Below are 25,444 nucleotides of genomic sequence, written 5' to 3'. Positions count from 1 at the left end.
TCTCCCCTCCTTCCAACACATAAGAGTCCTAGAACCAGACCAACCCCCTCTCCCCTCCTTCCAACACATAAGAGTCCTAGAACCAGACCAAACCCCTCTCCCCTCCTTCCAACACATAAGAGTCCTAGAACCAGACCAACCCCCTCTCCCCTCCTTCCAACACATAAGAGTCCTAGAACCAGACCAACCCCCTCTCCCCTCCTTCCAACACATAAGATTCCTAGAACCAGACCAACCCCCTCTCCCCTCCTTCCAACACATAAGAGTCCTAGAACCAGACAAACCCCCTCTCCCCTCCTTCCAACACATAAGAGTCCTAGAACCAGACAAAACCCCTCCCCTCCTTCCAACACATAAGACTCCTAGAACCTAGAACCAGACCAACCCCCTCTCCCCTCCTTCCAACACATAAGAGTCCTAGAACCAGACCAACCCCCTCTCCCCTCCTTCCAACACATAAGAGTCCTAGAACCAGACCAACCCCCTCTCCCCTCCTTCCAACACATAAGACTCCTAGAACCAGACCAACCCCCTCTTCTCTCCTTCCAACACATAAGAGTCCTAGAACCAGACCAAACCCCTCTCCCCTCCTTCCAACACATAAGAGTCCTAGAACCAGACCAACCCCCTCTCCCCTCCTTCCAACAATTAAGACCCCTAGAACCAGACCAACCCCCTCTCCCCTCCTTCCAACACATAAGAGTCCTAGAACCAGACCAAACCCCTCTCCCCTCCTTCCAACACATAAGAGTCCTAGAACCAGACCAACCCCCTCTCCCCTCCTTCCAACAATTAAGACCCCTAGAACCAGACCAACCCCCTCTCCCCTCCTTCCAACACATAAGAGTCCTAGAACCAGACCAATCCCCTCTCCCCTCCTTCCAACACATAAGAGTCCTAGAACCAGACCAACCCCCCTCTCCCCTCCTTCCAACACATAAGAGTCCTAGAACCAGACCAACCCCCTCTCCCCTCCTTCCAACACATAAGACTCCTAGAACCAGACCAACCCCCTCTCCCCTCCTTCCAACACATAAGAGTCCTAGAACCAGACCCACCCCCTCTCCCCTCCTTCCAACACATAAGAGTCCTAGAACCAGACCCACCCCCTCTCCCCTCCTTCCAACACATAAGAGTCCTAGAACCAGACCAACCCCCTCTCCCCTCCTTCCAACACATAAGAGTCCTAGAACCAGACCAAACCCCTCTCCCCTCCTTCCAACACATAAGAGTCCTAGAACCAGACCAACCCCCTCTCCCCTCCTTCCAACACATAAGAGTCCTAGAACCAGACCAACCCCCTCTCCCCTCCTTCCAACACATAAGAGTCCTAGAACCAGACCAACCCCCTCTCCCCTCCTTCCAACACATAAGAGTCCTAGAACCAGACAAACCCCCTCTCCCCTCCTTCCAACACATAAGAGTCCTAGAACCAGACAAAACCCCTCCCCTCCTTCCAACACATAAGACTCCTAGAACCTAGAACCAGACCAACCCCCTCTCCCCTCCTTCCAACACATAAGAGTCCTAGAACCAGACCAACCCCCCTCCCCTCCTTCCAACACATAAGAGTCCTAGAACCAGACCAACCCCCTCTCCCCTCCTTCCAACACATAAGAGTCCTAGAACCAGACGCACCCCCTCTCCCCTCCTTCCAACACATAAGATTCGAGTCCTAGAACCAGACCGACCCCCTCTCCCCTCCTTCCAACACATAAGAGTCCTAGAACCAGACCAAACCCCTCTCCCCTCCTTCCAACACATAAGAGTCCTAGAACCAGACCAACCCCCTCTCCCCTCCTTCCAACACATAAGACTCCTAGAACCAGACCAACCCCCTCTCCCCTCCTTCCAACACATAAGAGTCCTAGAACCAGACCAACCCCCTCTCCCCTCCTTCCAACACATAAGAGTCCTAGAACCAGACCAACCCCCTCTCCCCTCCTTCCAACACATAAGAGTCCTAGAACCAGACCAACCCCCTCTCCCCTCCTTCCAACACATAAGACTCCTAGAACCAGACCAACCCCCTCTACCCTCCTTCCAACACATAAGAGTCCTAGAACCAGACCAACCCCCCTCCCCTCCTTCCAACACATAAGAGTCCTAGAACCAGACCAACCCCCTCGCCCCTCCTTCCAACACATAAGACTCCTAGAACCAGACCAACCCCCTCTCCCCTCCTTGCAACACATAAGACTCCTAGAACCAGATCAACCCCCTCTCCCCTCCTTCCAACACATAAGAGTCCTAGAACCAGACCCACCCCCTCTCCCCTCCTTCCAACACATAAGAGTCCTAGAACCAGACCAACCCCCTCTCCCCTCCTTCCAACACATAAGAGTCCTAGAACCAGACCAAACCCCTCTCCCCTCCTTCCAACACATAAGAGTCCTAGAACCAGACCCACCCCCTCTCCCCTCCTTCCAACACATAAGAGTCCTAGAACCAGACCAACCCCCTCTCCCCTCCTTCCAACACATAAGAGTCCTAGAACCAGACCAAACCCCTCTCCCCTCCTTCCAACACATAAGAGTCCTAGAACCAGACCAACCCCCTCTCCCCTCCTTCCAACACATAAGAGTCCTAGAACCAGACCAACCCCCTCTCCCCTCCTTCCAACACATAAGAGTCCTAGAACCAGACGCACCCCCTCTCCCCTCCTTCCAACACATAAGAGTCGAGTCCTAGAACCAGACCAAACCCCTCTCCCCTCCTTCCAACACATAAGAGTCCTAGAACCAGACCAACCCCCTCTCCCCTCCTTCCAACACATAAGAGTCCTAGAACCAGACCAACCCCCTCTCCCCTCCTTCCAACACATAAGAGTCCTAGAACCAGACCAACCCCCTCTCCCCTCCTTCCAACACATAAGAGTCCTAGAACCAGACCAACCCCCTCTCCCCTCCTTCCAACACATAAGAGTCCTAGAGCCAGACCAACCCCCTCTCCCCTCCTTCCAACACATAAGACTCCTAGAACCAGACCAACTCCCTCTCCCCTCCTTCCAACACATAAGAGTCCTAGAACCAGACCAACCCCCTCTCCCCTCCTTCCAACACATAAGAGTCCTAGAACCAGATCAACCCCCTCTCCCCTCCTTCCAACACATAAGAGTCCTAGAACCAGACCCACCCCCTCTCCCCTCCTTCCAACACATAAGACTCCTAGAACCAGACCAACCCCCTCTCCCCTCCTTCCAACACATAAGAATCTTAGAACCAGACCAACCCCCTCTCCCCTCCTTCAAACACATAAGAGTCCTAGAACCAGATCAACCCCCTCTCCCCTCCTTCCAACACATAAGAGTCCTAGAACCAGACCCACCCCCTCTCCCCTCCTTCCAACACATAAGAGTCCTAGAACCAGACCAACCCCCTCTCCCCTCCTTCCAACACATAAGAGTCCTAGAACCAGACCAAACCCCTCTCCCCTCCTTCCAACACATAAGAGTCCTAGAACCAGACCAACCCCCTCTCCCCTCCTTCCAACACATAAGAGTCCTAGAACCAGACCAACCCCCTCTCCCCTCCTTCCAACACATAAGAGTCCTAGAACCAGACCAACCCCCTCTCCCCTCCTTCCAACACATAAGAGTCCTAGAACCAGACGAACCCCCTCTCCTCTCCTTCCAACACATAAGAGTCCCTTTCCTCAATCACTCACTGAACGACGAGGGGTATTTGGAAACTCAGTAGCCCCACAGTAGCAGGCAGAAAGCCACTGCAACTAGGGGCAGGCAGAATGTGCACCAATGTTTAGGAGCGTTTGTAGGCCCAAGAGGGTTTTCCAGAGGGAGGTCCAGCTGACTTTGACACTGACCTGTTGTCAGACCTGAACACAGCCCAGTGGTTGTCCAGGCTGGCTACAATCAGCTACCATTAGGTGGGGCCAGCACGGACGTAGCCACCTTCTTTTTGTATGGGCTCTTATGGAGCTGTAACAGACGTCCTTTCAGAAGTATAATCAAATGCAAGGCAAGAAGCTCTGACATGCCTAAGCCTGACCTAGGATGCAAATGCTGCTGACCCCCATGAGTGAGTGCATGCTGTGGTGCAACGCATACCAGTGTAGTCTGGCTTAGGATGCGAACGCTGCTTAGCCCTATGAGTGAGTGCATGCAGTGGTGCAACGCATACCATTGTAGTCTGACCTAGGATGCAAACGCTGCCGAACCCCATGAGTGAGCGCATGCTGTGGTGCAAGTCAAAACCAGTGTGGTCTGACCTAGGATACAAATGCTGCCGAACCCCATGCGTGAGCGCATGCTGTGGTGCAGCACATACCAGTGTAGTCTGACCTAGGATGCAAACGCTGCTGACCCCATGCGTGAGCGCATGCTGTGGTGCCACGCATACCAGTGTAGTCTGACCTAGGATGCAAACGCTGCTGACCCCCATGCATGAGCGCATGCTGTGGTGCAACGCATACCAGTGTAGTCTGACCTAGGATGCAAACGCTGCCGAACCCCATGAGTGAGCGCATGCTGTGGTGCAACGCATACTAGTGTAGTCTGACCTAGGATGCAAATGCTGCCGAACCCCATGAGTGAGCGCATGCTGTGGTGCGACGCATACCAGTGTAGTCTGACCTAGGATGCAAACGCTGCTGACCCCCATGCATGAGCGCATGCTGTGGTGCAACACATACCAGTGTAGTCTGACCTAGGATGCAAACGCTGCTGACCCCAAGCGTGAGCGCATGCTGTGGTGCAATGCATACCAGTGCAGTCTGACCTAGGATGCAAACGCTGCCGAACCCCATGAGTGAGCGCATGCTGTGGTGCAACGCATACCAGTGTAGTCTGACCTACGATGCAAACACTGCCTAGCCCCATGAGTGAGCGCATGCTGTGGTGCAACGCATACCGGTGTAGTCTGACCTAGGATGCAAACGCTGCTGATCCCCATGAGTGAGCACATGCTGTGGTGCAAGTCATACCAGTGTAGTCTGACCTAGGATGCAAATGCTGCTGACCCCCATGAGTGAGCGCATGCGGTGGTGCAATGTATACCAGTGTAGTCTGACCTAGGATGCAAACGCTGCTGACCCCCATGAATGAGCGCATGCTGTGGTGCAATGCATACAAGTGTAGTCTGACCTAGGATGGAAACGCTGCTGACCCCCATGAATGAGTGCATGCTGTGGTGCAAGGCATACCATTGTAGTCTGACCTAGGATGCAAACGCTGCCGAACCCCATGAGTGAGCACATGCTGTGGTGCAATGCATACCAGCGTAGTCTGACCTAGGATGCAAACGCTGCTGAACCCCATGCGTGAGCGCAGGCTGTGGTGCAACACATACCAGTGTAGTCTGACCTAGGATGCAAACGCTGCTGACCCCCATGCGTGAGCGCATGCTGTGGTGTCACACATACCAGTGTAGTCTGACCTAGGATGCAAATGCTGCTGACCCCCATGCATGAGCGCATGCTGTGGTGCAACGCATACCAGTGTAGTCTGACCTAGGATGCAAACGCTGCCAAACCCCATGAGTGAGCGCATGCTGTGGTGCAATGCATACCAGTGTAGTCTGACCTAGGATGCAAACGCTGCCTAACCCCATGAGTGAGCACATGCTGTGGTGCACCGCATACCAGTGTAGTCTGACCTAGGATGCAAACGCTGCTGACCCCCATGCATGAGCGCATGCTGTGGTGCAACGCATACCAGTGTAGTCTGACCTAGGATGCAAAAGCTGCCGAACCCCATGAGTGAGCGCATGCTGTGGTGCAATGCATACCAGTGTAGCTCACCTAGGATGCAAACGCTGCCGAACCCCATGAGTGAGCGCATGCTGTGGTGCACCGCATACCAGTGTAGTCTGACCTAGCATGCAAACGCTGCTGACCCCCATGCGTGAGCGCCTGCTGTGGTGCAACGCATACCAGTGTAGTCTGACCTAGGATGCAAACGCTGCCAAACCCCATGAGTGAGCGCATGCTGTGGTGCAACGCATACCAGTGTAGTCTGACCTAGGATGCAAACGCTGCCTAGCCCCATGAGTGAGCGCATGCTGTGGTGCAATGCATACCAGTGTAGTCTGACCTAGGATGCAAACGCTGCTGCCCCCCTTGAATGAGCGCATGCTGTGATGCAACGCATACCAATGTAGCCTGACCCAACACAAAACCAAATGCGTTTTCTTAAAACGCACACTGAAATATATTGGGTATATGGTCTCCAGTCAGGAGAAAATCTACCACATTAAACCAGCACCACCACCACCACAAAATCCACACAAGGCATAAGCTTTGTAGGTGTGAACACATTCTGCAGTTATTTTATTCCCAATCTGACAACAACTACCGAGCCTCTAGAGGAACGAACACAGAACTCGATGCAGTGACCTTGGTCAGAATGGCATGGGAAGGCCTTAAAAGGGATGAAAGACAACCTATAGATCCTGGGAGAGCCGCAGAGCAGGTGGCGGATCCTGCAAGAACAAAAGACAGATGCCTGGCCCCCACTGCATGTGCCGGCAGGGCTCGCACAGGTACCGGGTCCAGAGCTAGTGCGCTTCCCGTGCAAAGTGAAGAAAACACTGGAGAAGGAGAAGCAACAAACATGGAGCATCTGACCCACTGGTAGAAACATCCCTCACTGAGCAAATAATGATGCACCTCTTTACATTCTGTTTGAGATTGTGGTGAGAGACACCCTCCACACCACCACCACGCAGTCCCCACCACTACAGGGACTGAGCGGAGATGACACCCCAACAGTGAAGGAGTCGGGTCTGGCCGGGGAACTCCAGCATGGCCCTGGGGATTAGCGACAAGGATCCTGTGTCCATCAGCATTCAGGAGGCATGCATTTCATGCCATGATAGCGTTTATCCTATCCTATGACCACAGAAACTGCACAACTGTCATCTCAGAGAGAGGTGGGCACAAGTGACCAGGAATATGTCAATGAGAGAAACTTCACGCCTGTCGTCAATGGTTGCTCGCCCACTCCATGAAGTCCACCACAAGGCCATAATAAGCTCTAGGCCAGGCCAGAGCTCTTAGGACCAGAACCAAACAGTAACAGCAACTGCGTGGCTAGGATACCGGCTTTAGTGTGTCCAGAGCTAGCAGGCAGTACTGGGAGCAAGACTCCGAAGACTCCGAGACCACGAACGAAAGTGATTGAAATAAGATTTTTGCATTGTGAGTAATATGTTTTAAACATATTTTCTGTAAACATTTTTTGGGGCTTGTTTTTCATTGCAACAGTGCTTGTGTCTGAAGTCAGATGTAAGCACCCTCTTGATGCTGGACCCACACCCGTGGCTGATCAGGGCCTGCAAGAGCCATAGTGCATCCCACCTCCTCGGCTGACCAGGGCCTGCAGGAGTCCAAGTACATCCCTCCTCTATGGCTGACCAGGGCCTGCAGGAGTCCAAGTACATCCCTCCTCTATGGCTGACCAGGGCCTGAAGGAGCCCCAGTGTATCCCACCTCCGCAGCTGACCAGGGCCTGCTGGAGCCCCATTGCATCCCTCCTCTACGGATGACCAGGGCCTGCAGGAATCCCAGTGCATCCCACCTCCGCAGCTGACCAGGGCCTGCAGGAGCCCCAGTGCATCCCTCCTCCACGGCTGACCAGGGCCTGCAGGAGCCCCATTGCATCCCTCCTCTACGGATGACCAGGGCCTGCAGGAATCCCAGTGCATCCCACCTCCGCAGCTGACCAGGGCCTGCAGGAGCCCCAGTGCATCCCTCCTCTATGGCTGACCGGGGCCTGCAGGAGCCCTAGTGCAGCCCCTCCTCTGTGGCTGACCAGGGCCTGCAGGAGTCCCAGTGCATCCCATCTCTGTGGCTGACCAGGTCCTGCAGGAATCCCAGTACATACCACCTCCACGGCTGACCAGGGCCTGCAGGAGCCCCATTGCATCCCTCCTCTACGGATGACCAGGGCCTGCAGGAATCCCAGTGTATCTCACCTCTGCCGCTGACCAGGGCCTGCAGGAGCCTCAGTGCATCCCTCCTCTGTGGCTGACCAGGGCCTGCAGGAGTTCCAGTGTATCCCACCTCCGCCGCTGACCTGGGCCTGCAGAAGCCCCAGTGCATCCCACCTCTGCGCTGACCAGGGCCTGCAGGAGTTCCAGTGTATCCCACCTCCGCCGCTGACCTGGGCATGCAGAAGCCCCAGTGCATCCCACCTCTGCGCGACCAGGGCCTGCAGGAGTTCCAGTGCATCCCTCCTCTACGGCTGACCAGGGCCTGCAGAAGCCCCATTGCATCCCTCCTCTATGGATGACCAGGGCCTGCAAGAATCCCAGTGCATCCCACCTCCGCAGCTGACCAGGGCCTGCAGGAGCCCCAGTGCACCCCTCCTCTGTGGCTGACCAGGGCCTGCAGGAGCCCCAGTGCACCCCTCCTCTATGGCTGACCAGGGCCTGCAGGAGCCCCAGTGCACCCCTCCTCTATGGCTGACCAGGGCCTGCAGGAGCCCCAGTGCACCCCTCCTCTGTGGCTGACCAGGGCCTGCAGGAGCCCCAGCGCATCCCTCCTCTATGGCTGACCGGGGCCTGCAGGAGCCCTAGTGCATCCCAGCTCTGCCGCCGACCAGTGCCTGCAGAAGTCCCAGTGCATCTCACCTCTGCCGCTGACCAGGGCCTGCAGGAGCCCCAGTGCATCCCACCTCCAACGCTGACCAGGTCCTGCAGGAGTCCCATTGCATCCCATCTCTGCCGCTGACCAGGCCCTGCAGGAGCCTCCGTGCATCCCACCTCTGCCGCTGACCATGGCCTGCAGGAGTCCAAGTGCATCCCACCTCTGCACGACCAGGGCCTGCAGGAGCCCCAGTGCATCCCAGCTCCGCGGCTGACCACGGCCTGCAGTAGCCCCAGTGCATCCCACTTCCGCCGCTGACCAGGGGCTGCAGGAGTTCCATTGCATCCCATCTCTGCCGCTTACCAGGCCCTGCAGGAGCCCCCATGCATCCAACCTCCACCGCTGACCAGGTTCTGCAGGAGTCCCAGTGCATCCCAGCTCTGCGCCTGACCAGGGCCTGCAGGGGCCCCAGTGCATCCCACCTCTGCCACCGACCAGGGACTGCAGGAGTCCCAGTGTATCTCACGTCCTCCGCTGACCATGGCCTGCTGGAGTCCCACTGCATCACACCTCCATGGCTGACCAGGGCCTGCAGGAGCCCAATTGCATCCCACCTCTACGGCTGACCAGGGCCTGCGTGAGCCCCAGTCCATCCCACTCTGCGGCTGACTAGGGCCTGCAGGAGCCTCAGTGCATCCAACCTCCGTGGCTGATCAGGGCCTTCAGGAGCCCCTGTGCACCTCACCTCCGCGGCTGACTAGTGCCTGCGTGAGCCCCAGGGCATTCCACCTCCACAGATGACCAGGCCCTTCAGGAGGTCCAGTCCATCCCACCTCTGCCGCTGACCAGGGCCTGCAGGAGCCCCAGTGCATCCCACCTCTGTGACTGACCAGGGCCTGCAGGAGCCCCATTGCATCCCACCTCCACAGCTCACCAGGCCCTTCAGGAGCTACAGTGTATTCCACCTCCGCTGCTGACTAGGGCCTGCAGGAGCCTCAGTGCACATCCTCCGCCGCCGACCAGTGCCTGCAGGAGTCCCAGTGCATCCCGCCGTCACGGCTGACCAGGGCCTGCAGGAGTCCCAGAGTATCCCACCTCCGCTGCTTTCCACGGCCTGCAGGTGCCCCAGTGCACCCCTCCTCTACGGCTGACCAGGGCCTGCATAAAGTCCCAGTGCATCCCACCTCTGCGGCTGACCAGGACCTGCAGGAGCCCCAGTGCATCCCACCTCAATGGCTGACCAGGGTCTGCAGAAGCCCAATTGCATCCCACCCCTACGGCTGACCAGGACCTGTGTGAGCCCCAGTCCATCCCACCGCTGCGGCTGACTAGGGCCTGCAGGAGCCTCAATGCATCCAACCTCCGTGGCTGACCGGGGCCTTCAGGAGCCCCAGTGCATCCCACCTCTACGGCTGACCAGGGCCTGCAGGAGCCCCAGTGCATCCAACCTCTACGGCTGACCAGGGCCTGCAGGAGCCCCAGTGCATCCCACCTCCGCCGCTGACTAGGGCCTGCAGGAGCCCCAGTGCACCCCTCCTCTGCCGCTGACCTGGGCCTGCAGGAGCCCCAGTGCACCCCTCCTCTATGGCTGACCACGGCCTGCAGGAGCCCCAGTGCACCCCTCCTCTATGGCTGACCACGGCCTGCAGGAGCCCCAGTGCACCCCTCCTCTGTGGCTGACCAGGGCCTGCAGGAGCCCCAGTGCATCCCTCCTCTACGGCTGACCAGGGCCTGCAGGAGCCCCAGTGCACCCCTCCTCTGCCGCTGACCAGGGCCTGCAGGAGCCCCAGTGCACCCCTCCTCTGTGGCCGACCAGGGCCTGCAGGAGCCCCAGTGCACCCCTCCTCTGCCGCTGACCTGGGCCTGCAGGAGCCCCAGTGCACCCCTCCTCTGTGGCTGACCACGGCCTGCAGGAGTCCCAGAGCACCCCTCCTCTGCGGCCGACCGGGGCCTGCAGGAGCCGCAGTGCACCCCTCCTCTGCGGCTGACCAGGGCCTGCAGGAGTCCCAGTGCACCCCTCCTCTATGGCTGACCGGGGCCTGCAGGTGCCCCAGTGCACCCCTCCTCTGCGGCTGACCAGGGCCTGCAGGAGCCCCAGTGCACCCCTCCTCTGTGGCTGACCAGGGCCTGCAGGAGCCCCAGTGCACCCCTCCTCTGCGGCTGACCACGGCCTGCAGGAGCCCCAGTGCACCCCTCCTCTGTGGCTGACCAGGGCCTGCAGGAGCCCCAGTGCACCCCTCCTCTGTGGCTGACCAGGGCCTGCAGGAGCCCCAGTGCACCCCTCCTCTGCGGCTGACCAGGGCCTGCAGGAGCCCCAGTGCACCCCTCCTCTATGGCTGACCGGGGCCTGCAGGAGCCGCAGTGCATCCCACCTCTGCGGCTGACCACGGCCTGCAGGAGCCCCAGTGCATCACACCTCCATGGCTGACCGGGGCCTGCAGGAGCCGCAGTGCACCCCTCCTCTATGGCTGACCGGGGCCTGCAGGAGCCGCAGTGCATCCCACCTCTGCGGCTGACCACGGCCTGCAGGAGCCGCAGTGCACCCCTCCTCTGCGGCTGACCAGGGCCTGCAGGAGCCCCAGTGCATCACACCTCTGCGGCTGACCACGGCCTGCAGGAGCCGCAGTGCACCCCTCCTCTGCGGCTGACCAGGGCCTGCAGGAGTCCCAGTGCATCCCACCTCCGCTGCTGACCACGGCCTGCAGGAGCCCCAGTGCACCCCTCCTCTGTGGCTGACCAGGGCCTGCAGGAGCCCCAGTGCACCCCTCCTCTGCGGCCGACCGGGGCCTGCAGGAGCCCCAGTGCACCCCTCCTCTGCGGCTGACCACGGCCTGCAGGAGCCCCAGTGCACCCCTCCTCTGCGGCTGACCACGGCCTGCAGGAGCCGCAGTGCACCCCTCCTCTGCGGCTGACCACGGCCTGCAGGAGCCGCAGTGCACCCCTCCTCTGCGGCTGACGAGGGCCTGCAGGAGCCGCAGTGCACCCCTCCTCTGCGGCTGACCACGGCCTGCAGGAGCCGCAGTGCACCCCTCCTCTGCGGCTGACCACGGCCTGCAGGAGCCCCAGTGCACCCCTCCTCTGCGGCTGACCACGGCCTGCAGGAGCCCCAGTGCACCCCTCCTCTGCGGCTGACCACGGCCTGCAGGAGCCGCAGTGCACCCCTCCTCTGCGGCTGACCACGGCCTGCAGGAGCCGCAGTGCACCCCTCCTCTACGGCTGACGAGGGCCTGCAGGAGCCGCAGTGCACCCCTCCTCTGCGGCTGACCACGGCCTGCAGGAGCCGCAGTGCACCCCTCCTCTGCGGCTGACGAGGGCCTGCAGGAGTCTCAGTTCCTTTCCTCCTTTCTTACTTGCCTCTCATTCCTTCTCTTTTTTCCTTGCTTTCATGTCATTAATTCCTTACTCAATTTATTTCATCCCATAGTTTATACTTTTCCTTTATCTGCTTTTTCTTTTTCTCTCTCATTCCTACTTCTACTTTTCTCCTTTTCCTTCATGTTCCCCCAGGATTCTTTCTTTTTTCTTTCTTCTCCTTCTTTTTCTTTTTTTTATGCTTCTTACTTTTTCCCTCATTTTGTCATTCTTTCCTATACTTTTTGTCTTTTCTCACGTTCTTTGTCTCTTTTTCTTTTCTTTTCATCATTGAGCACAGGGACAAAACTGTTCCTCAGGGGCCCCACGTGTAATCCTTTTGCGATCCGGCTCCTGTGCTATTAATACTGTCTGCTCCCTGTGGCTGGAGTGGGGTATTCTGGGGGCATTGTTCCAGTTATTTGTACATTTATCAAATCAAATCAAGTATTAGGCAGTAGCTCATGGTGGTTTTAATGGATCAGAAGTAGCTCCAACTATAGGAAAGGCTGGATTCCCCTGTCCTTAAGTGTCTTCTGCAAGCGCAGGTGCGGCCTTGTGAAAATGTAGGTGAGTGGATAGGGGACCCCCATCTCATGCTGACCTTAGAAACGTCCCCTAACATACCCTCCTCCTCCCTATGGGCTAAAATATGGTCTTATTATACTACATTATACTAGAAAAAGTAGCAAGACAGTAGCAGGAAATAAACACGTGAGCATAGACAATGTCTTTCTCCAGATGTTTGTGGGAATCAGACATAATATATGTAGACATGTAGGGTACAACCCAGGCACAGAGTTCTATTTCTCCAAGCTGTGTCTTGTGGCCAGTGTGTGAACATCGATAGCAGCTGATCCGAACCCATACAAACATCTTACAACTGCAAGATACAAATCCATAATATGTGACCCTACTTAAGGGCTGAGGCCAAAGGGCATAGTCAGAACCCTGAACATCTGTAGCAGGAGGTGTCCAGTAAGATGGACGCAGAGATGTGTCCTCAGTGGTGGAGGACGGACCTTAAACTTGGTGACCTGCGGGATGTTGTTGATGTGGTTAATTCATTTCTATCATCTAGTGCTATATATGTTGCCTTACAGCCACTTCAAAGCGCTTTACCATTGGATTCCCTGCAGGACTTTGATTGTCTTTGTAAAATACTAAAGTGCACTTCCCCTGAGAGAGCCCTGGGCCTTAGAGCATAATCTCTTAGTCAAGTCTTCAAAGATCTTTCCCCATTGGTCGTACGGACCTTTATCGCTGACATGAAGCATTGAAATTTGAAAAATTTGTGAAGCCAGTGTAACTCCACAATAGGGACCAGGAATCATTAAATATAGTTAAAAGGTTTTATTTTGGATTACCATTCAATCCAGTATAAATGCAAAATAAATTCAGTAGGTGCCGAAATACAAAAGGTATGCTGAAGTGTCTTGGCAGGGTAAGTCGTAACAGAATGACATATTGAATTGTAATAATCCCAATTGTATAAACAAAGATTACATTAAAGCAAATAAGTGTTCCATAAAGACAGGGCCGGACTGGGAACCAAAACCGTCCCTGGCAAAGTGCTCGGCCAGCCCCGGGGGGGGGGGGGGGGGGGGGGGGGGGTTGGGGGTGCGGCCGAGTTGTTTGCCAGGGCCGGTTTCGGCCGATTTTATTCCCTGGGGCCGAAATTGCAGCTATGCGGCAAAAACTGCCCTGTAACAAACGGCCCCCCCAAGGGCCCAAAACCAGCCCTCACCCTGGTGGACCACCGGGGAAATGCCCGGTGCCTGCTACGGCCAGTCCGGCCCTGTATAAAGAACTTTGAAAGAGAAGGTTTCTCTCCTGTAGCATAGACCAAATATATGGTCATCTATTAAGGGCTCCTAAACCAGGAGCATGGAAGGGAAGGAAGGTGTCAAGAAAGGATACGAGGGCTTAGCATAAAGCTTCACGCCTGCAAGAATAGGGCAAGCAGAGAGGTCTGTCCCTCTCCAGATCTAAAGGGAATCTGCTCTACCTTTAGCTGTGAGAACACCAATTTAATAGTAGCAAGAGGCCCTGGCACGTTCTTATCTCTCCCACTCCACCAGGGACCAATCAGGTCTCTACTTGAGTGCCCCAGCAGCCTCAGTTCAGGGTCACACTGCCACGGACGGCAGCTTCGGCGCCCATCCTGTAAGATCTCGCCATCCTTGCTCAGGGTGAGCAGAAGGCCTCTTTCAAACGCTATTCCTCCACGCTCTCTTCCAAGTGTCCTCTCCTGCCTCTCTATCACTCATCTCACAGAGACCACTGAGCTTACTCGAGCGAAAGAATGCCATGATGATAAACCTGCAAGGGAAAGAAGAACGCCTGCTGGCGAAGCAAAAAACAGGGAACTGAGGCCTGTAGTCAGACTAACTTCAGTTGAGCATGAATGTTCACTTAAAATGTATGGATATACGTTCACCTGTAACTTTAGGAATCAATGTAAAACGCGAGAAAATGAGTACTTGTTTACAAATGCAAATACCACTGAAATGCAGTCTGACTTGAAACACAATTGTAAGATGTCAATGAGAATGACCCGTCTTCATGTTTAACTGAACATTAGTGCTCACGCATAGAAATGTCCAGTCTCTACAGTGAATATATTTCAGTAATGCATTTAAATGTTTCACACACGTTAGTAGAGTTAAGGCACACAGTGAGTACACTGCCAGGTGCATGTATATAGTGTACACTTTTGTGACTTGTGAGGGTGGAGTCTCGATGACGCTGCTCCATTCCTTTTCAGAACCTTGCCGACCAGACTGCGCCAAAAAGACGGATTTGATCTTGGAGTGGGATGAAAACAGCCATCATCAGCAGGGCAAAGCTGGTAAATATGAACATCAAAGCTAATAACGTGAAGATTGCTTCGGAGAATTTACAAGAGATGTTCTCAGCTCCATAACAGGACAAGAAGGTAGTGTGAAAGCTGACGGATGTGGTAAGGCCGGGCCGGGCAGGGATCAGTTCTTTTCTTCCTCCCCCTGGGCCCTGGTCACGCGAGCAAGCCTCGTGTATGGGAAGCAGTCGGTGTCAGAGCCCCATGACTGAGTTGATGCATGTGGGAGTTGGTGGAGGGTGGTAGAGGGTGGTCTAGGCGCAGCTCTAGATTGGTGGGGTGTTGTAGGGTGGGGAGACCCTGGGGGTGTGGCTTGTGGGCAGCAGCCGCTGCAGGTTGTAACGTTCTACACTGACACTGAATACCTCCTTCTGCAGCGGCGCCTCCTGGAGGGTCCTGAGGGGTCAAAGCACCTCAGCAGATGATTTGATTCATCTTTGGAGCCCTGGTATAAGCGGGGAGCCAGTGAGTTGGCCAGCCCAGCTGGACCGCTAACATCTTTGTCAGGTGGTCGGTGGTTGACGGGTGTTTTTGGAAGCTCCGGGCCGTGGTTGCAACATTTTGAAGAACATGTGAGGATTTTACAGTATATGGAGGTCCGAGCCAAGTAAAGTCAATGTTATTTGTTCCCGCCCTGTTTGCTGTTTCCATCTCATTGTAAGGGCTGGTGTACTGATAGAGCAGTGTCCCTGGCCAACGGCGGGAGTCTGCTAACTCCCAGCCAAGAGTTGATGTATATCTTGCCCTGTAAAGACATGAGAAGTGACCAGACGGCGAGGTGCTTGAGGAGTGAGATATAACACGTCAGGTTAAAGAACGCGTATATAACATATAACACAAATGCCATTTTCCACAATCTTTATTCATGATGGCAGGCTATTCTAATTAAATTTAATTTAAGTTAAAAATGTCTCTCGCTCCTTCTGATGAAGTATTGCAAGAACAGCTGTAAATGTATGGAATTCCTGATGTGGTGTCTGCCGCAGGAGCGAGCTTTGGAGGGACCAAACAGGGATTGTCAATCCTAATGCAGCACAATCCGATCAGTAGAAATAGTCGCTTTGGGAGCGATTGTCCAGCTGGAGCCACATAGAGATTCAGAAGGTGCCTGGTCCGGGTTGATCACTCCTTTACTCCATTGAATCCGTTTTTCCCAACTTGATGACTTTGTATGGTGATCAATCTTGGAGTAGGCGATCACCTCACCATGGAGATAATGCTCAGGGGACAATCCCTAAAAAATCTAATAATTCAGCAACCTTAGAGTCAGATCTGGTTTATAACCATAGAATCAGGGTTGTAATTGTAAAAGAAAATCTTCAGGAACTATTTAGTTTCAAAACAGATAAGTTCTGTATTAGTTCTTATGGGCTCTCAATGGTATAATTAACTCATAAAAAGAGTGTTGCACTGTCTGTAAGTATATTACAAATCAATCTAGGAAATACCTCAGGTGCTAACAAAGCAAGGTTTCCTTTGGGATGGGTTGATGGTGAGCGTGCTCACCAAAGGAAGGAGTTCAATAGGATGCGCTGCAAATGAATCCATCCTAAGAGCCATACTATTGGATGGGGTTTTATTGTAATGAAAAACAAATACTGCTCACTGCTTGTTCAAACCAAACAAAAGTTCTATTAATCTATTTGGTGCAAAATGCATGGAGCAATCTCACAAGATGGTCTCAGCAGGGAGCTCGGAGGATGAAGTATCTGATGAGCAATGGATAGAATTCATCTCCAAATTATACAAAAGTTCCTCATTGAAAGCTCTGACTCAGTTTGATGTTGAGTATTCCGTGAATCTGCATTTAATGTTGCTGCAGTAAGTAGGTATCATTTCCGAGCTAATTAGCAATATGAAGTTGTCTTGGGCCGGGGCACGTTTAGTCGTCCAGCAGCAGCATTTACAGCTGATCCCTTGTGGGCGGCCAGTATCATAAGCCAACTTTTTAAAGGGGTCACCTCTAGTGGGACAACACCTTACATGTGGTGTGGTGCAATTATTAAACCAATCCATAAGAAAGGCAGTCCGGGGAGCCAGCCAGTTATGGAGTGATCTCCCAACTTGACACTACTTGAAGGATTTATGCAAATTCCATTTTAAAACATCTTGAGAGATGGCCTTTGGCACAGTGATTCGGCTGGCGGCCAAGAGATAAATAGCAACAATTGGCAAGCTATGCTGCTTTTTTGTAGATTTCCAGGACGCTTTCAACTTTCGATGGAGACCTAGGGCTTGATTTAGATCTTGCAGGACGGGTTACTGCATCAAAACAGTGATGGATATCCCGTCCACCAAAATATATATCCCATTATACCCTATGGTATTTATATTTTGGCGGACGGGATATCTGCCTCCGTTGTGGCATAGTAACTCGTCCTCCAAGATCTAAATAGGCCCCTAGTATGAAAAAAGTTACAGGGCTATGATCCGTAGCTTTTTTTTTTTTTTTTTATTGCAACAACTGATCACATCTCTCTTTTAATTACACAACAGAACAGAAGACAATAAATTAATGTAACGCAAAGCAAAATAACACCAAAACGAAAGCATGGCAGCAAAACATAAGAAAACATCCAAAACAGAATGTAGCTATATTCTAATGCAACAGTAACACAATGCAGTAATCCACAACAAAGCACAACAGCGTAGTAAATAATATAATACACAATGAAAAGGCAACAAATATGCATAATTATTCTTGCCTCATAGTATCACATCCAAAAGTCTGCTTTCATAATAAGGTAATAAAAGCTGAAGTTCACAAGCTGAAGCTCGTTTTTATTATCCAACTTTGTTTTATTTAGAAAAGAGGTGAGCTCAAAGTACACAGCTGTGTGCCTACAACCATCCTGGCCGGCAGCGAACAAAATCAAATTCCATTTTACAAAAGGCCTTACTGCCTAACATATCGCATGGTTTCCCCCCCTTCCAATTCACTGCTGTCAGCGTGTCATACTCCGGAGGCCCACCGCCCCACATCCCACCCAAAGCCGCGTGTATGCCCGATGTGGGGGCCGATAAGGCAGGTGTACCTGGTGGTGCCCGGTAGTCTCCGACACGAAACTCGCAGCTGAGGGCAACCCTGTCGCGAAGCCGGGGCTGCAGCGTGCTGCGCGGGTACACAATGTGTGAAGTAGCTCGTGTGTGGCGGTGTAGCGCCCCGATGTAAGCGCGCAGGGTCGGAAGGGGTTGGATAGAGGCGCGTCGCGCCACCGCGTTGGGTTATCAAGGCCCTATTAACGCACTTAACCTCTACACGTCCTGAAGGCAGGACAAACTTAAGTAAACAGAAAGCGGGGGGGGGGAAGTGGCGGGGGGAGGGGGAGGGCGGCGGGGGAGGGGGAGGCAGAACGGCAGTCCTCGCAGCGGTGTGGTGGGGGAGGCCCAGGTCTAAGGGACGCAGCCTGTGGGGAAACGTGTCTGTACCGTGGTGGGGTCCGGCCCCGGCAAGCCCACCCGCAGCTAGGAACCCCCCAACGTCGAGGGTGTCAATGCCCCCGGCCGTGTGAGAACCTCAGAGCGCGTCTGAGATATCTCGTCATCGAACAGTTTCAAGGCCCGCAGCCTCGGCGGTTTCATTCGCGCGTGTTCTATCCTGCCCAAATGGGCCACCAAGGGAGACCAGAGGGTCTTAAACCTGGTGTCTCTAAACTGAAGGCGGGCTGTAAGCAGTTCCATCGCCAGTACCTGCCAAAGACGAGTGAACCACACGTTGACGGACGGTGGCTCCGCCTTCTTCCAGTACACCGCCACCGTTTGCTTTGCAGCGCCTAACATATGAAGGCTCAGGTGCCAATCTCGGCCTGTCATTGCCCTTCGCGACGTCGGCCGAAGGCCCAAAATAATCGTGAGGGGGTCCTCTGGCAGGGGGTAACCAAGCACCCTCTTGATGTGGCTGAGGACTTCCTTCCAATAGGTAGTCAGACTCGGGCACGTCCACCAAATGTGGATAAAGTCTCCTGGTGCCTGGGCACAGCGCCAGCACAGCGGGGACACCTTGGGGAACATCTTCTGCAATCGGACAGGGGTGTAGTACCACTGGGTCATCACCTTGTAGGCTGACTCCTGTTGAGGAATGCTACGGAAGGTTTTGGGGATATCGCTCCAGAGCCTCGTCCATTGGGCGGGATTAATCTCGGAGCCCGAAAGAGTCTGCCAGCGCTCTTGGTACGGGTGTAGGCCTGGCCGCTGAGAATGTTGAAGCACTTTATAGATTCGAGAGACTAGGCCCTTGTATGAGCCAAACGTACGCGCCAAGTGTTCAAACTGGGTGAGAGGTCTCGTGGCCGCCTGCATCAGCGAAGAGCCCTGCACCCAATGCCGAAGCTGGGCGTATTGGAACTTGTCCCCGTCTGCCAGCCCAAAGTCCCTTTGACATTGCTGGAAGGATTTGAAGGTCCCTCCCTCGAAGAGGTCTCGGATCGTCCGGCAGCCACTCTCCGTCCAGTTCTCGAAATATGGCGCGCAGCAGGCCGGCGGGAACTGGGGATTGCGAGCTAGAGGGGTGTGCGGTGAGGGGAAGGTGGTGAGGCCCCTGCGGACCGCCACTTTATCCCAAATCTCTAGGACCGTCCTAGTGGGGATCGCCATATACGCACTACGGTGACGCGCCGCCCGGGGCAGCCAAGCGTGATCCCAAATCGGGCGACAGGTAACTGCCCTGTCCATGTGGAACCAGATTTTCTCGCTTTCCCACGCCCCCCACTCCAGGACACAACGGAGGTGTGACGCCCAGTAGTACTCAAGTAAATTGGGACAAGCAAGGCCGCCTCTATCCCGAGGAAGCTTTAATATTTTGTTAGAGAATCGCGGCTTCTTGCCTCCCCAAATAAAGGAGATCAAATCCCTTTGTAGCCCCTGGATGTAATGTTCCGGGATGGGGGTCGGCAGGGTCTGAAACAAGTAGAGAATCTTTGGCAGCACGGACATCTTAATCGCGTTGAGGCGACCAAGCCAGGAAAGCGGCAGTGCCTTCCAGGCGCGCAAGTCGTCTAGGACAGAGCGTCTGCACTCCTGCCAGTTGGCCTGCGTCCAGGTGGCTAGGTCCGGCGTCAGGTTGAGACCAAGGTATCTCACGGAGTCGCTCGCCCATTGATATGGGGTGCTCGTCCGCAACGTCGCTGCCTCTGTCTCCGGGATCGTAAGATTGAGCACCCAAGACTTGGCGTGGTTAATTTTAAGCCCGGAGGCCCGCTCATAGGTATGTAGCAACGAGTGCGCAGCTGGGAGCGAGGCTGAGGGCGAAGACAGCGTGAGGAGGAGGTCGTCAGCGAAGAGCGCAACTTTATGGTCGCGTCCCCGAAGGGAGATACCCTTGATGTCCGGCGACTGGCGAATGAGAATAGCTAAGGGTTCTACCACCAGGGCGAAAAGCAGAGGCGATAGGGGGCAACCCTGCCGCGTGCCCCTGCAGATGGGGAAAGGCTGCGTGAGTTGGCCATTCACGCGCACCCGGGCAGCCGGGGCAGCGTATGGGGCCATGATGCGTGCCTCCATTTTGGGTCCAATCCCCACTTTCCGCAGAACCGCTCGAAGGAACTCCCAATCCACCCGGTCGAACGCTTTTTCAGCGTCTAGGGACAACAAGCAAGCCGGGATATTCCAATGCCTGGCCTTTCCCACTATGTGGGCAATGCGGCGAACATTATCTGCCCCCTGGCGTTGGTGGATGAACCCCACCTGATCCGGGTCCACGAGGTGTGGGAGATGGGCACTAAGCCGTTTGGCAAGGATTTTAGTATAAAGTTTAAGATCCGAGTTCAACAGGGCTATGGGCCGGTATGAGGAGCAGAGGGTGTGGTCTTTCCCTGGCTTTGGGATGAGAGCAATCTCGGCCATCGCCATGTCCGGGGACGGCCCCCCCGAGTCCGCGAAGGAGTTAAAGAGACGGTGTAGGTAGGGTTGCAGCTGCGGCAGAAAGGCACGGAAGAATGCCACCGGTAGCCCGTCTGGTCCAGGTGTCTTGCCAAGCGGAAGATCTCCCAGGGCTCCCGCTATTTCTTCCAGCGTGATGGGCTCCTCTAGGAGCTCAGAGTGGTGTTTACTCAGCGGTTCCCATTCACAACTACCCAGTGTCTCTGTGATCAGCGCAGGATCTGGCGGCTCTCTCTCGTACAGGGAGGAATAATATCCATGGAACGCCCGAAGTTTAGCTGCCTCGGTGGTCACCCATGTACCTCCCCCTCCCTGTAACTTCGCAATGTGGGCCTTCGCCGTCCTAGCGCGCAGCCGCCTTGCCAGCACCTTTCCCACCTTATCCCCACCGATGTAAAAGCGCTGCCGGAGCGCAAGAAGTGCCCGTTCCGCCTTATTCGTTCGGTGTGCCCGTAACTGACCTCTAAGGACCGCCAGGCGCCGCTTATGGACCGCCAAAGGGCGGGTCTGGTCCATCTTCTCCAACGTCTGGAGTTCGCGGGTGAGTCTGGTTTCATACAGTTGGGCCTCCCGTGTCCGCGCGGCAGAGATAGCCGTGAGGGTGCCCCGTATCGTGGCCTTAAAAGCGTCCCATAGGAGGGGGAGGGGGGTCTCCGGCAACTCGTTGTGCTCGAAGTAGTCCAAGATGGCCGTCTTTATTTCCTCCCTGTCTCTCGGGTCCCGTAGGGCGTGATCTGGGAACCGCCAGCGGCGCGGGCCGGGGGCGCGAGCGGAGCGCTCGTGGAGTAGCAGCTCCACGTGGGCATGGTCGGAGACCGAGATGCTCGAGTGCGAAACCGATATAGTGTCAGAGAGCAAAGAGTGGGAGACAAAGAGCATGTCGATGCGGGAGTAGGAGCGGTGGACGTGCGAGTAAAAAGTGAAGTCTTTCAGCCCCGGGGAGTGGTAACGCCACACATCTACCAAGGTCAGAGCAGTAAGGGATTTTTTCACAGTAGCCGACAGGGCCCCCACGCCTCGGAAGCCTCCCCCACAGCGGTCTAACTCCGCGTCCCAAACCAGGTTAAAGTCCCCCCCCACTATGAGGTCCGAATCCACCGGGTCGAGATACTCCCGGGTGACCCCGCGCAAAAAGGTATCTTGCCCCTGATTAGGGGCGTAAAGATTGCAAAGCGTGAGCCTACGGCGCCCCCTCGTGAGCTCCACCCTCAGGACCCGGCCCGCAGTGTCTCTACGCACCTGTGTGTCCCCGTGACAGAATCCCGCCCGGCAGAAAATAGCAACCCCCGCTGTCTTGGTGGCTGCGGAAGCCCAAAATCTGTGAGGATAGCGCGGATGGGCCATACGACCCACGTCAGCCCGCAGAAGGTGCGTCTCCTGCAGGAATACCACGTCTGCCCCCTGTTGGAGCAGGTACCTCCAGATCTGATGGCGTTTGCTAGGCGAATTAAGCCCCTGTACGTTCAAGGAGACGACCTTCCAGGAGGGTACAGTAGTCACAGACATGGGTCAGCGTGTGCAGATATCCCCCCCGGCCACCCCCAGCCCCCCCACAAAGCCCCCCCGCCAGAGGGTAAGGAAAGAATGAGGAAGAAAGTCAAAGAACAAAGATAAATGAAAGAATTAGAGGCACCAAACGGCCAACATGGCCAACAAGGACTATTCCAGTCTAGGGAGTGGCCAGGCACTTCGGCACAGGTTATCCCAGAGAAGTCACTCTCCCAGGAATAGTGGTGGGGGTCCGTCGGCACTACCGCCATTCTCCAAGTTCGAAGGAGCCCCGGGCCGCCGCCCGGCATCAGGAGTTGCAGCAGCGACAACAGCGAGAGGGCCGCCGTCTCCTCCCGCACCAACAGCCGGGATCCACAAGGCGGGCCATCTCAGTTACCCAAGGGAGAAGGAGCCCAAATTGCATGCCCGGAAGGCTACTAGGGAGCAGGCTCCTGTGACCCCGCCGGCGAGGTTCCGGCCTCCAGCGACCGAATGTGGCGTATGATGTCTTGCTTGTCCTTCGAGGAGCGGCTAGCGGCAGGGGAAGGAGAACGCCCCCCCCGGCGCACCCTGGACCAGCTAGGCTTAAGCGAGGCTCGAGGCCCCGCGGCACCGCGCACCGGGCTGGCCGGAGGGGAGTCCGGGATCTGGAGTAGCTGCGCGGCTTCCCTGTAGGACCGCAGCACCCGTCGTCTGGACTCCCAGTTGAAGATGAGGGCGAAGGGGTGTCCCCATTGATATCGAATGTTGAGGGCTCGCAACTTGTCCGTAACCGGTCGGAAGGCCCGCCTGCGCCGGAGGGTCGTGGGAGCCAGGTCCTGGAACAGCTGTATCGGGGCCCCGTTGAATTTGATGTCCGTCCTGTCTCTTGTCGCCTTGATAATGGCCTCTTTTTCGACAAAGAAGTGGACCCTCGTCAGGATATCGGGAATCAAACCTGGCCTTCCGGGTGGGCCCGACACTCTATGGGCCCTGTCCAAAGCCGGCGGGGAAGCGTCGTCGTCCCCCCGGAGTTCATGCAGGAGGTCCGCCACGAAGGTCATGATATCCGTCCCCTCCGCGCCAATCGGGACGCCCCTAATGCGGATGTTATTGCGGCGCCCCCTATTTTCCAAGTCCTCCTGCCTGATCTGCAGCTCCACATTCTGCTCCTCCAGGGCCGCTATCCTCTGCCACAGGCGCTCCTGATCCTCCGAGCGGGCGTCCAGGGTTTTCTCCATGTCGTCAACTCTATCCCCCAGCTCCCCCACATCTCTCCGGAGCTCCTTGACGCAAGCCTGGACCTCGGTGCGCAGCGAGCCGATTTCGGACTTGAGGTCCTGCATGAAGACCGCCATGAAGGACTGCGTCACTGGCTCTGCCGACCCACCGGCTCCGACCGCCTGCGAGCTCGTCGGCGCCCCTCCAGGCTTACTCCAAAGGTCCTTTACTGTAGCATCTTTCGCGGGCGCCGATGGGTCCTTTCCTGACTTGGTGCGCGTCATCGTGCCGTTATACGCCGCCTCTACAGGGAGACCCCAGCCGCAGGACGGCCCGTCCACTCAGCGCCCCCGGGGAGCCAGCCCGCGCCGAAGGGTGTACAGGCCAGGTCGAGCCACGTCCAGTGTAGGGCCGCTCCACCCCCCAAGTCGCGGGCCCTGCCGCAGTGCCGCCGCGGACGTGCCTCAGATGCAGCAGGTAACCAAGGCCTCGCGGCCCACGCCGGTCCGCGTCGTCTTCAGGGCACGGAGGCCACCAGGTCGCCGGACCCACCAGAGACCAACTCAGGGCCCTCCCCACTCACACAGGGAGCAAGCAGCACAGCGTCCGGCGCTCCAGGAAAGCGCGCCGTCCCCGCAGCTCAGCAACCACCCGGGGGGGGGCCGGCAGCCAAGCGGTCCCACCGTCCCGGGTCCCGCTGCCACCGCACCCCTCAGCCCCGCTCCTCCGTCGAGTCCAGCAGGAGGGGCGAGCTAATAGCCAGGGCTCGGTCCAGCCTCCAGGCCCACAGCCGCCGCCCGCAAGGTCCAGCCAGCCCAGCCACCTCTAGTCCAAAGCTCAGATTCAGGGCCGCAGCAACCTCCTCCGCTCCAGGCCTTCGGGCGCCCCCACCGCAGCCGCCGCCACCACACGGACAGCGCTCTCTGGAGCCCCCCAGCGTCCGGGACCACCGCTGACAGGGCACCCTCCGCGGCTACAGGCTTTTACCCAACCAGGGTGAATCGCCCCGCGGGCCGATGCCTCCCGCCGACCTCCTCACCTCGGGCGCAGTCCAGCGCAGCAGGATCCGGTGCTCGCAGGCAGCGTCCGCAGCTTCCGCGGTGCAGGGTCCCCAAAATGGCGGCCTCGCCCGCCGGGTCAGACAGCCCAGGTCCGCTGTCCTCGACCGGCACCAGGGGGTCTCGGCCCCCGCCCTCCGCCGCCTCAGATCACCTCAGTCCGGCCAGGCGGCCTCTCAGACGGCCCTTCAGCAGGCTCCAGCGACCGGGTGGTCCGCCGGACCCAGCAGCATTCGCCGGCGCAGGTCGCGCAAGATGGCGGCCGTCTCTTCCGTGCCCGGGAGTCCCCAGTGTCCGGCCTCCGATATCGCCAGTCGTGCTCCCCGAGCCCGGCACACCAGGCAGCGGCAGCCCCCTCCAGCTCCGATGGCCTCTCGCACCAGGGGAAGCCTTGTACCGGCAGACAAAAGTGCTTTAAAAGCTTATTTTAGCCGGCGGCAGCCCGGAGCCCCGACAGCTCGCGTCCTACACCATGCTCGGCTTGGCCACGCCCCCGATCCGTAGCTTTTTATCAAAGACAAACTCTTTTCTATAAAACAGGTGTGGATCATGTACTGTGCCTTATGCATGGATGATCTAGTACTTATGGACTATCCTCCAATGGGTTTAGAAAGAAAACTCCACGCCCGTTATGAATATTGCAAAACTAACAGATTAACAATAAGGGGCCGATTCCGATCCGGGTCGGAAGGGCACCAAACGCGATCCGGACAGAAAAACTATGAGCCGTACGCTTGTTTTCCGGCTGACTAGTACAGCAGTACGAGCGAGCAAGTACGATGCGAGCTACGTGAGATTCACCGATCGAGTCGTTTCCGGGTCCGGACCGCTCCGTACGTCTCGGTCGGAAGCTAACCGTGGCGTGCAATGGATGCAATTTACAACTGAGTCAGTACGATGCACGCGTCAGACAGCCTTTGCGAGCCGGAGTGTCCGGCTTGCAAAAGCTCCCGGAGTCGGACTTTCAGGGTCCGCGTCGGACCCCCTGACACCCACAGCCCTACGACTCGGACACAGGGGAAGACCTATGGGTCTCCCCAACACAGGCATGTACAGTGCGGAT

General features: G+C 56.3%; 1 protein-coding gene across 1 annotated transcript in view; it reads left to right on the top strand.

Annotated features, from left to right (window-relative positions):
* Positions 1-25,444, top strand: part of LOC146813449 (protein FAM118A-like) — a 374,336-nt gene that overhangs the window by 227,904 nt on the left and 120,988 nt on the right. Inside the window, exon 10 of the mRNA XM_085614763.1 lies at positions 14,663-14,746. Within this exon, the coding sequence (XP_085470889.1) occupies positions 14,663-14,746 (84 nt within the window). The remainder of the gene's footprint in view (positions 1-14,662; positions 14,747-25,444) is intronic.

The sequence above is a fragment of the Triturus cristatus genome, chromosome 7 (genome assembly GCF_964204655.1).
Source record: "Triturus cristatus chromosome 7, aTriCri1.1, whole genome shotgun sequence".
Taxonomy (NCBI): Eukaryota; Metazoa; Chordata; class Amphibia; order Caudata; family Salamandridae; genus Triturus; species Triturus cristatus.
The sequence above is the reverse complement of the archived record's forward strand: the minus strand, read 5'-3'. Positions and strand labels throughout refer to the sequence as shown.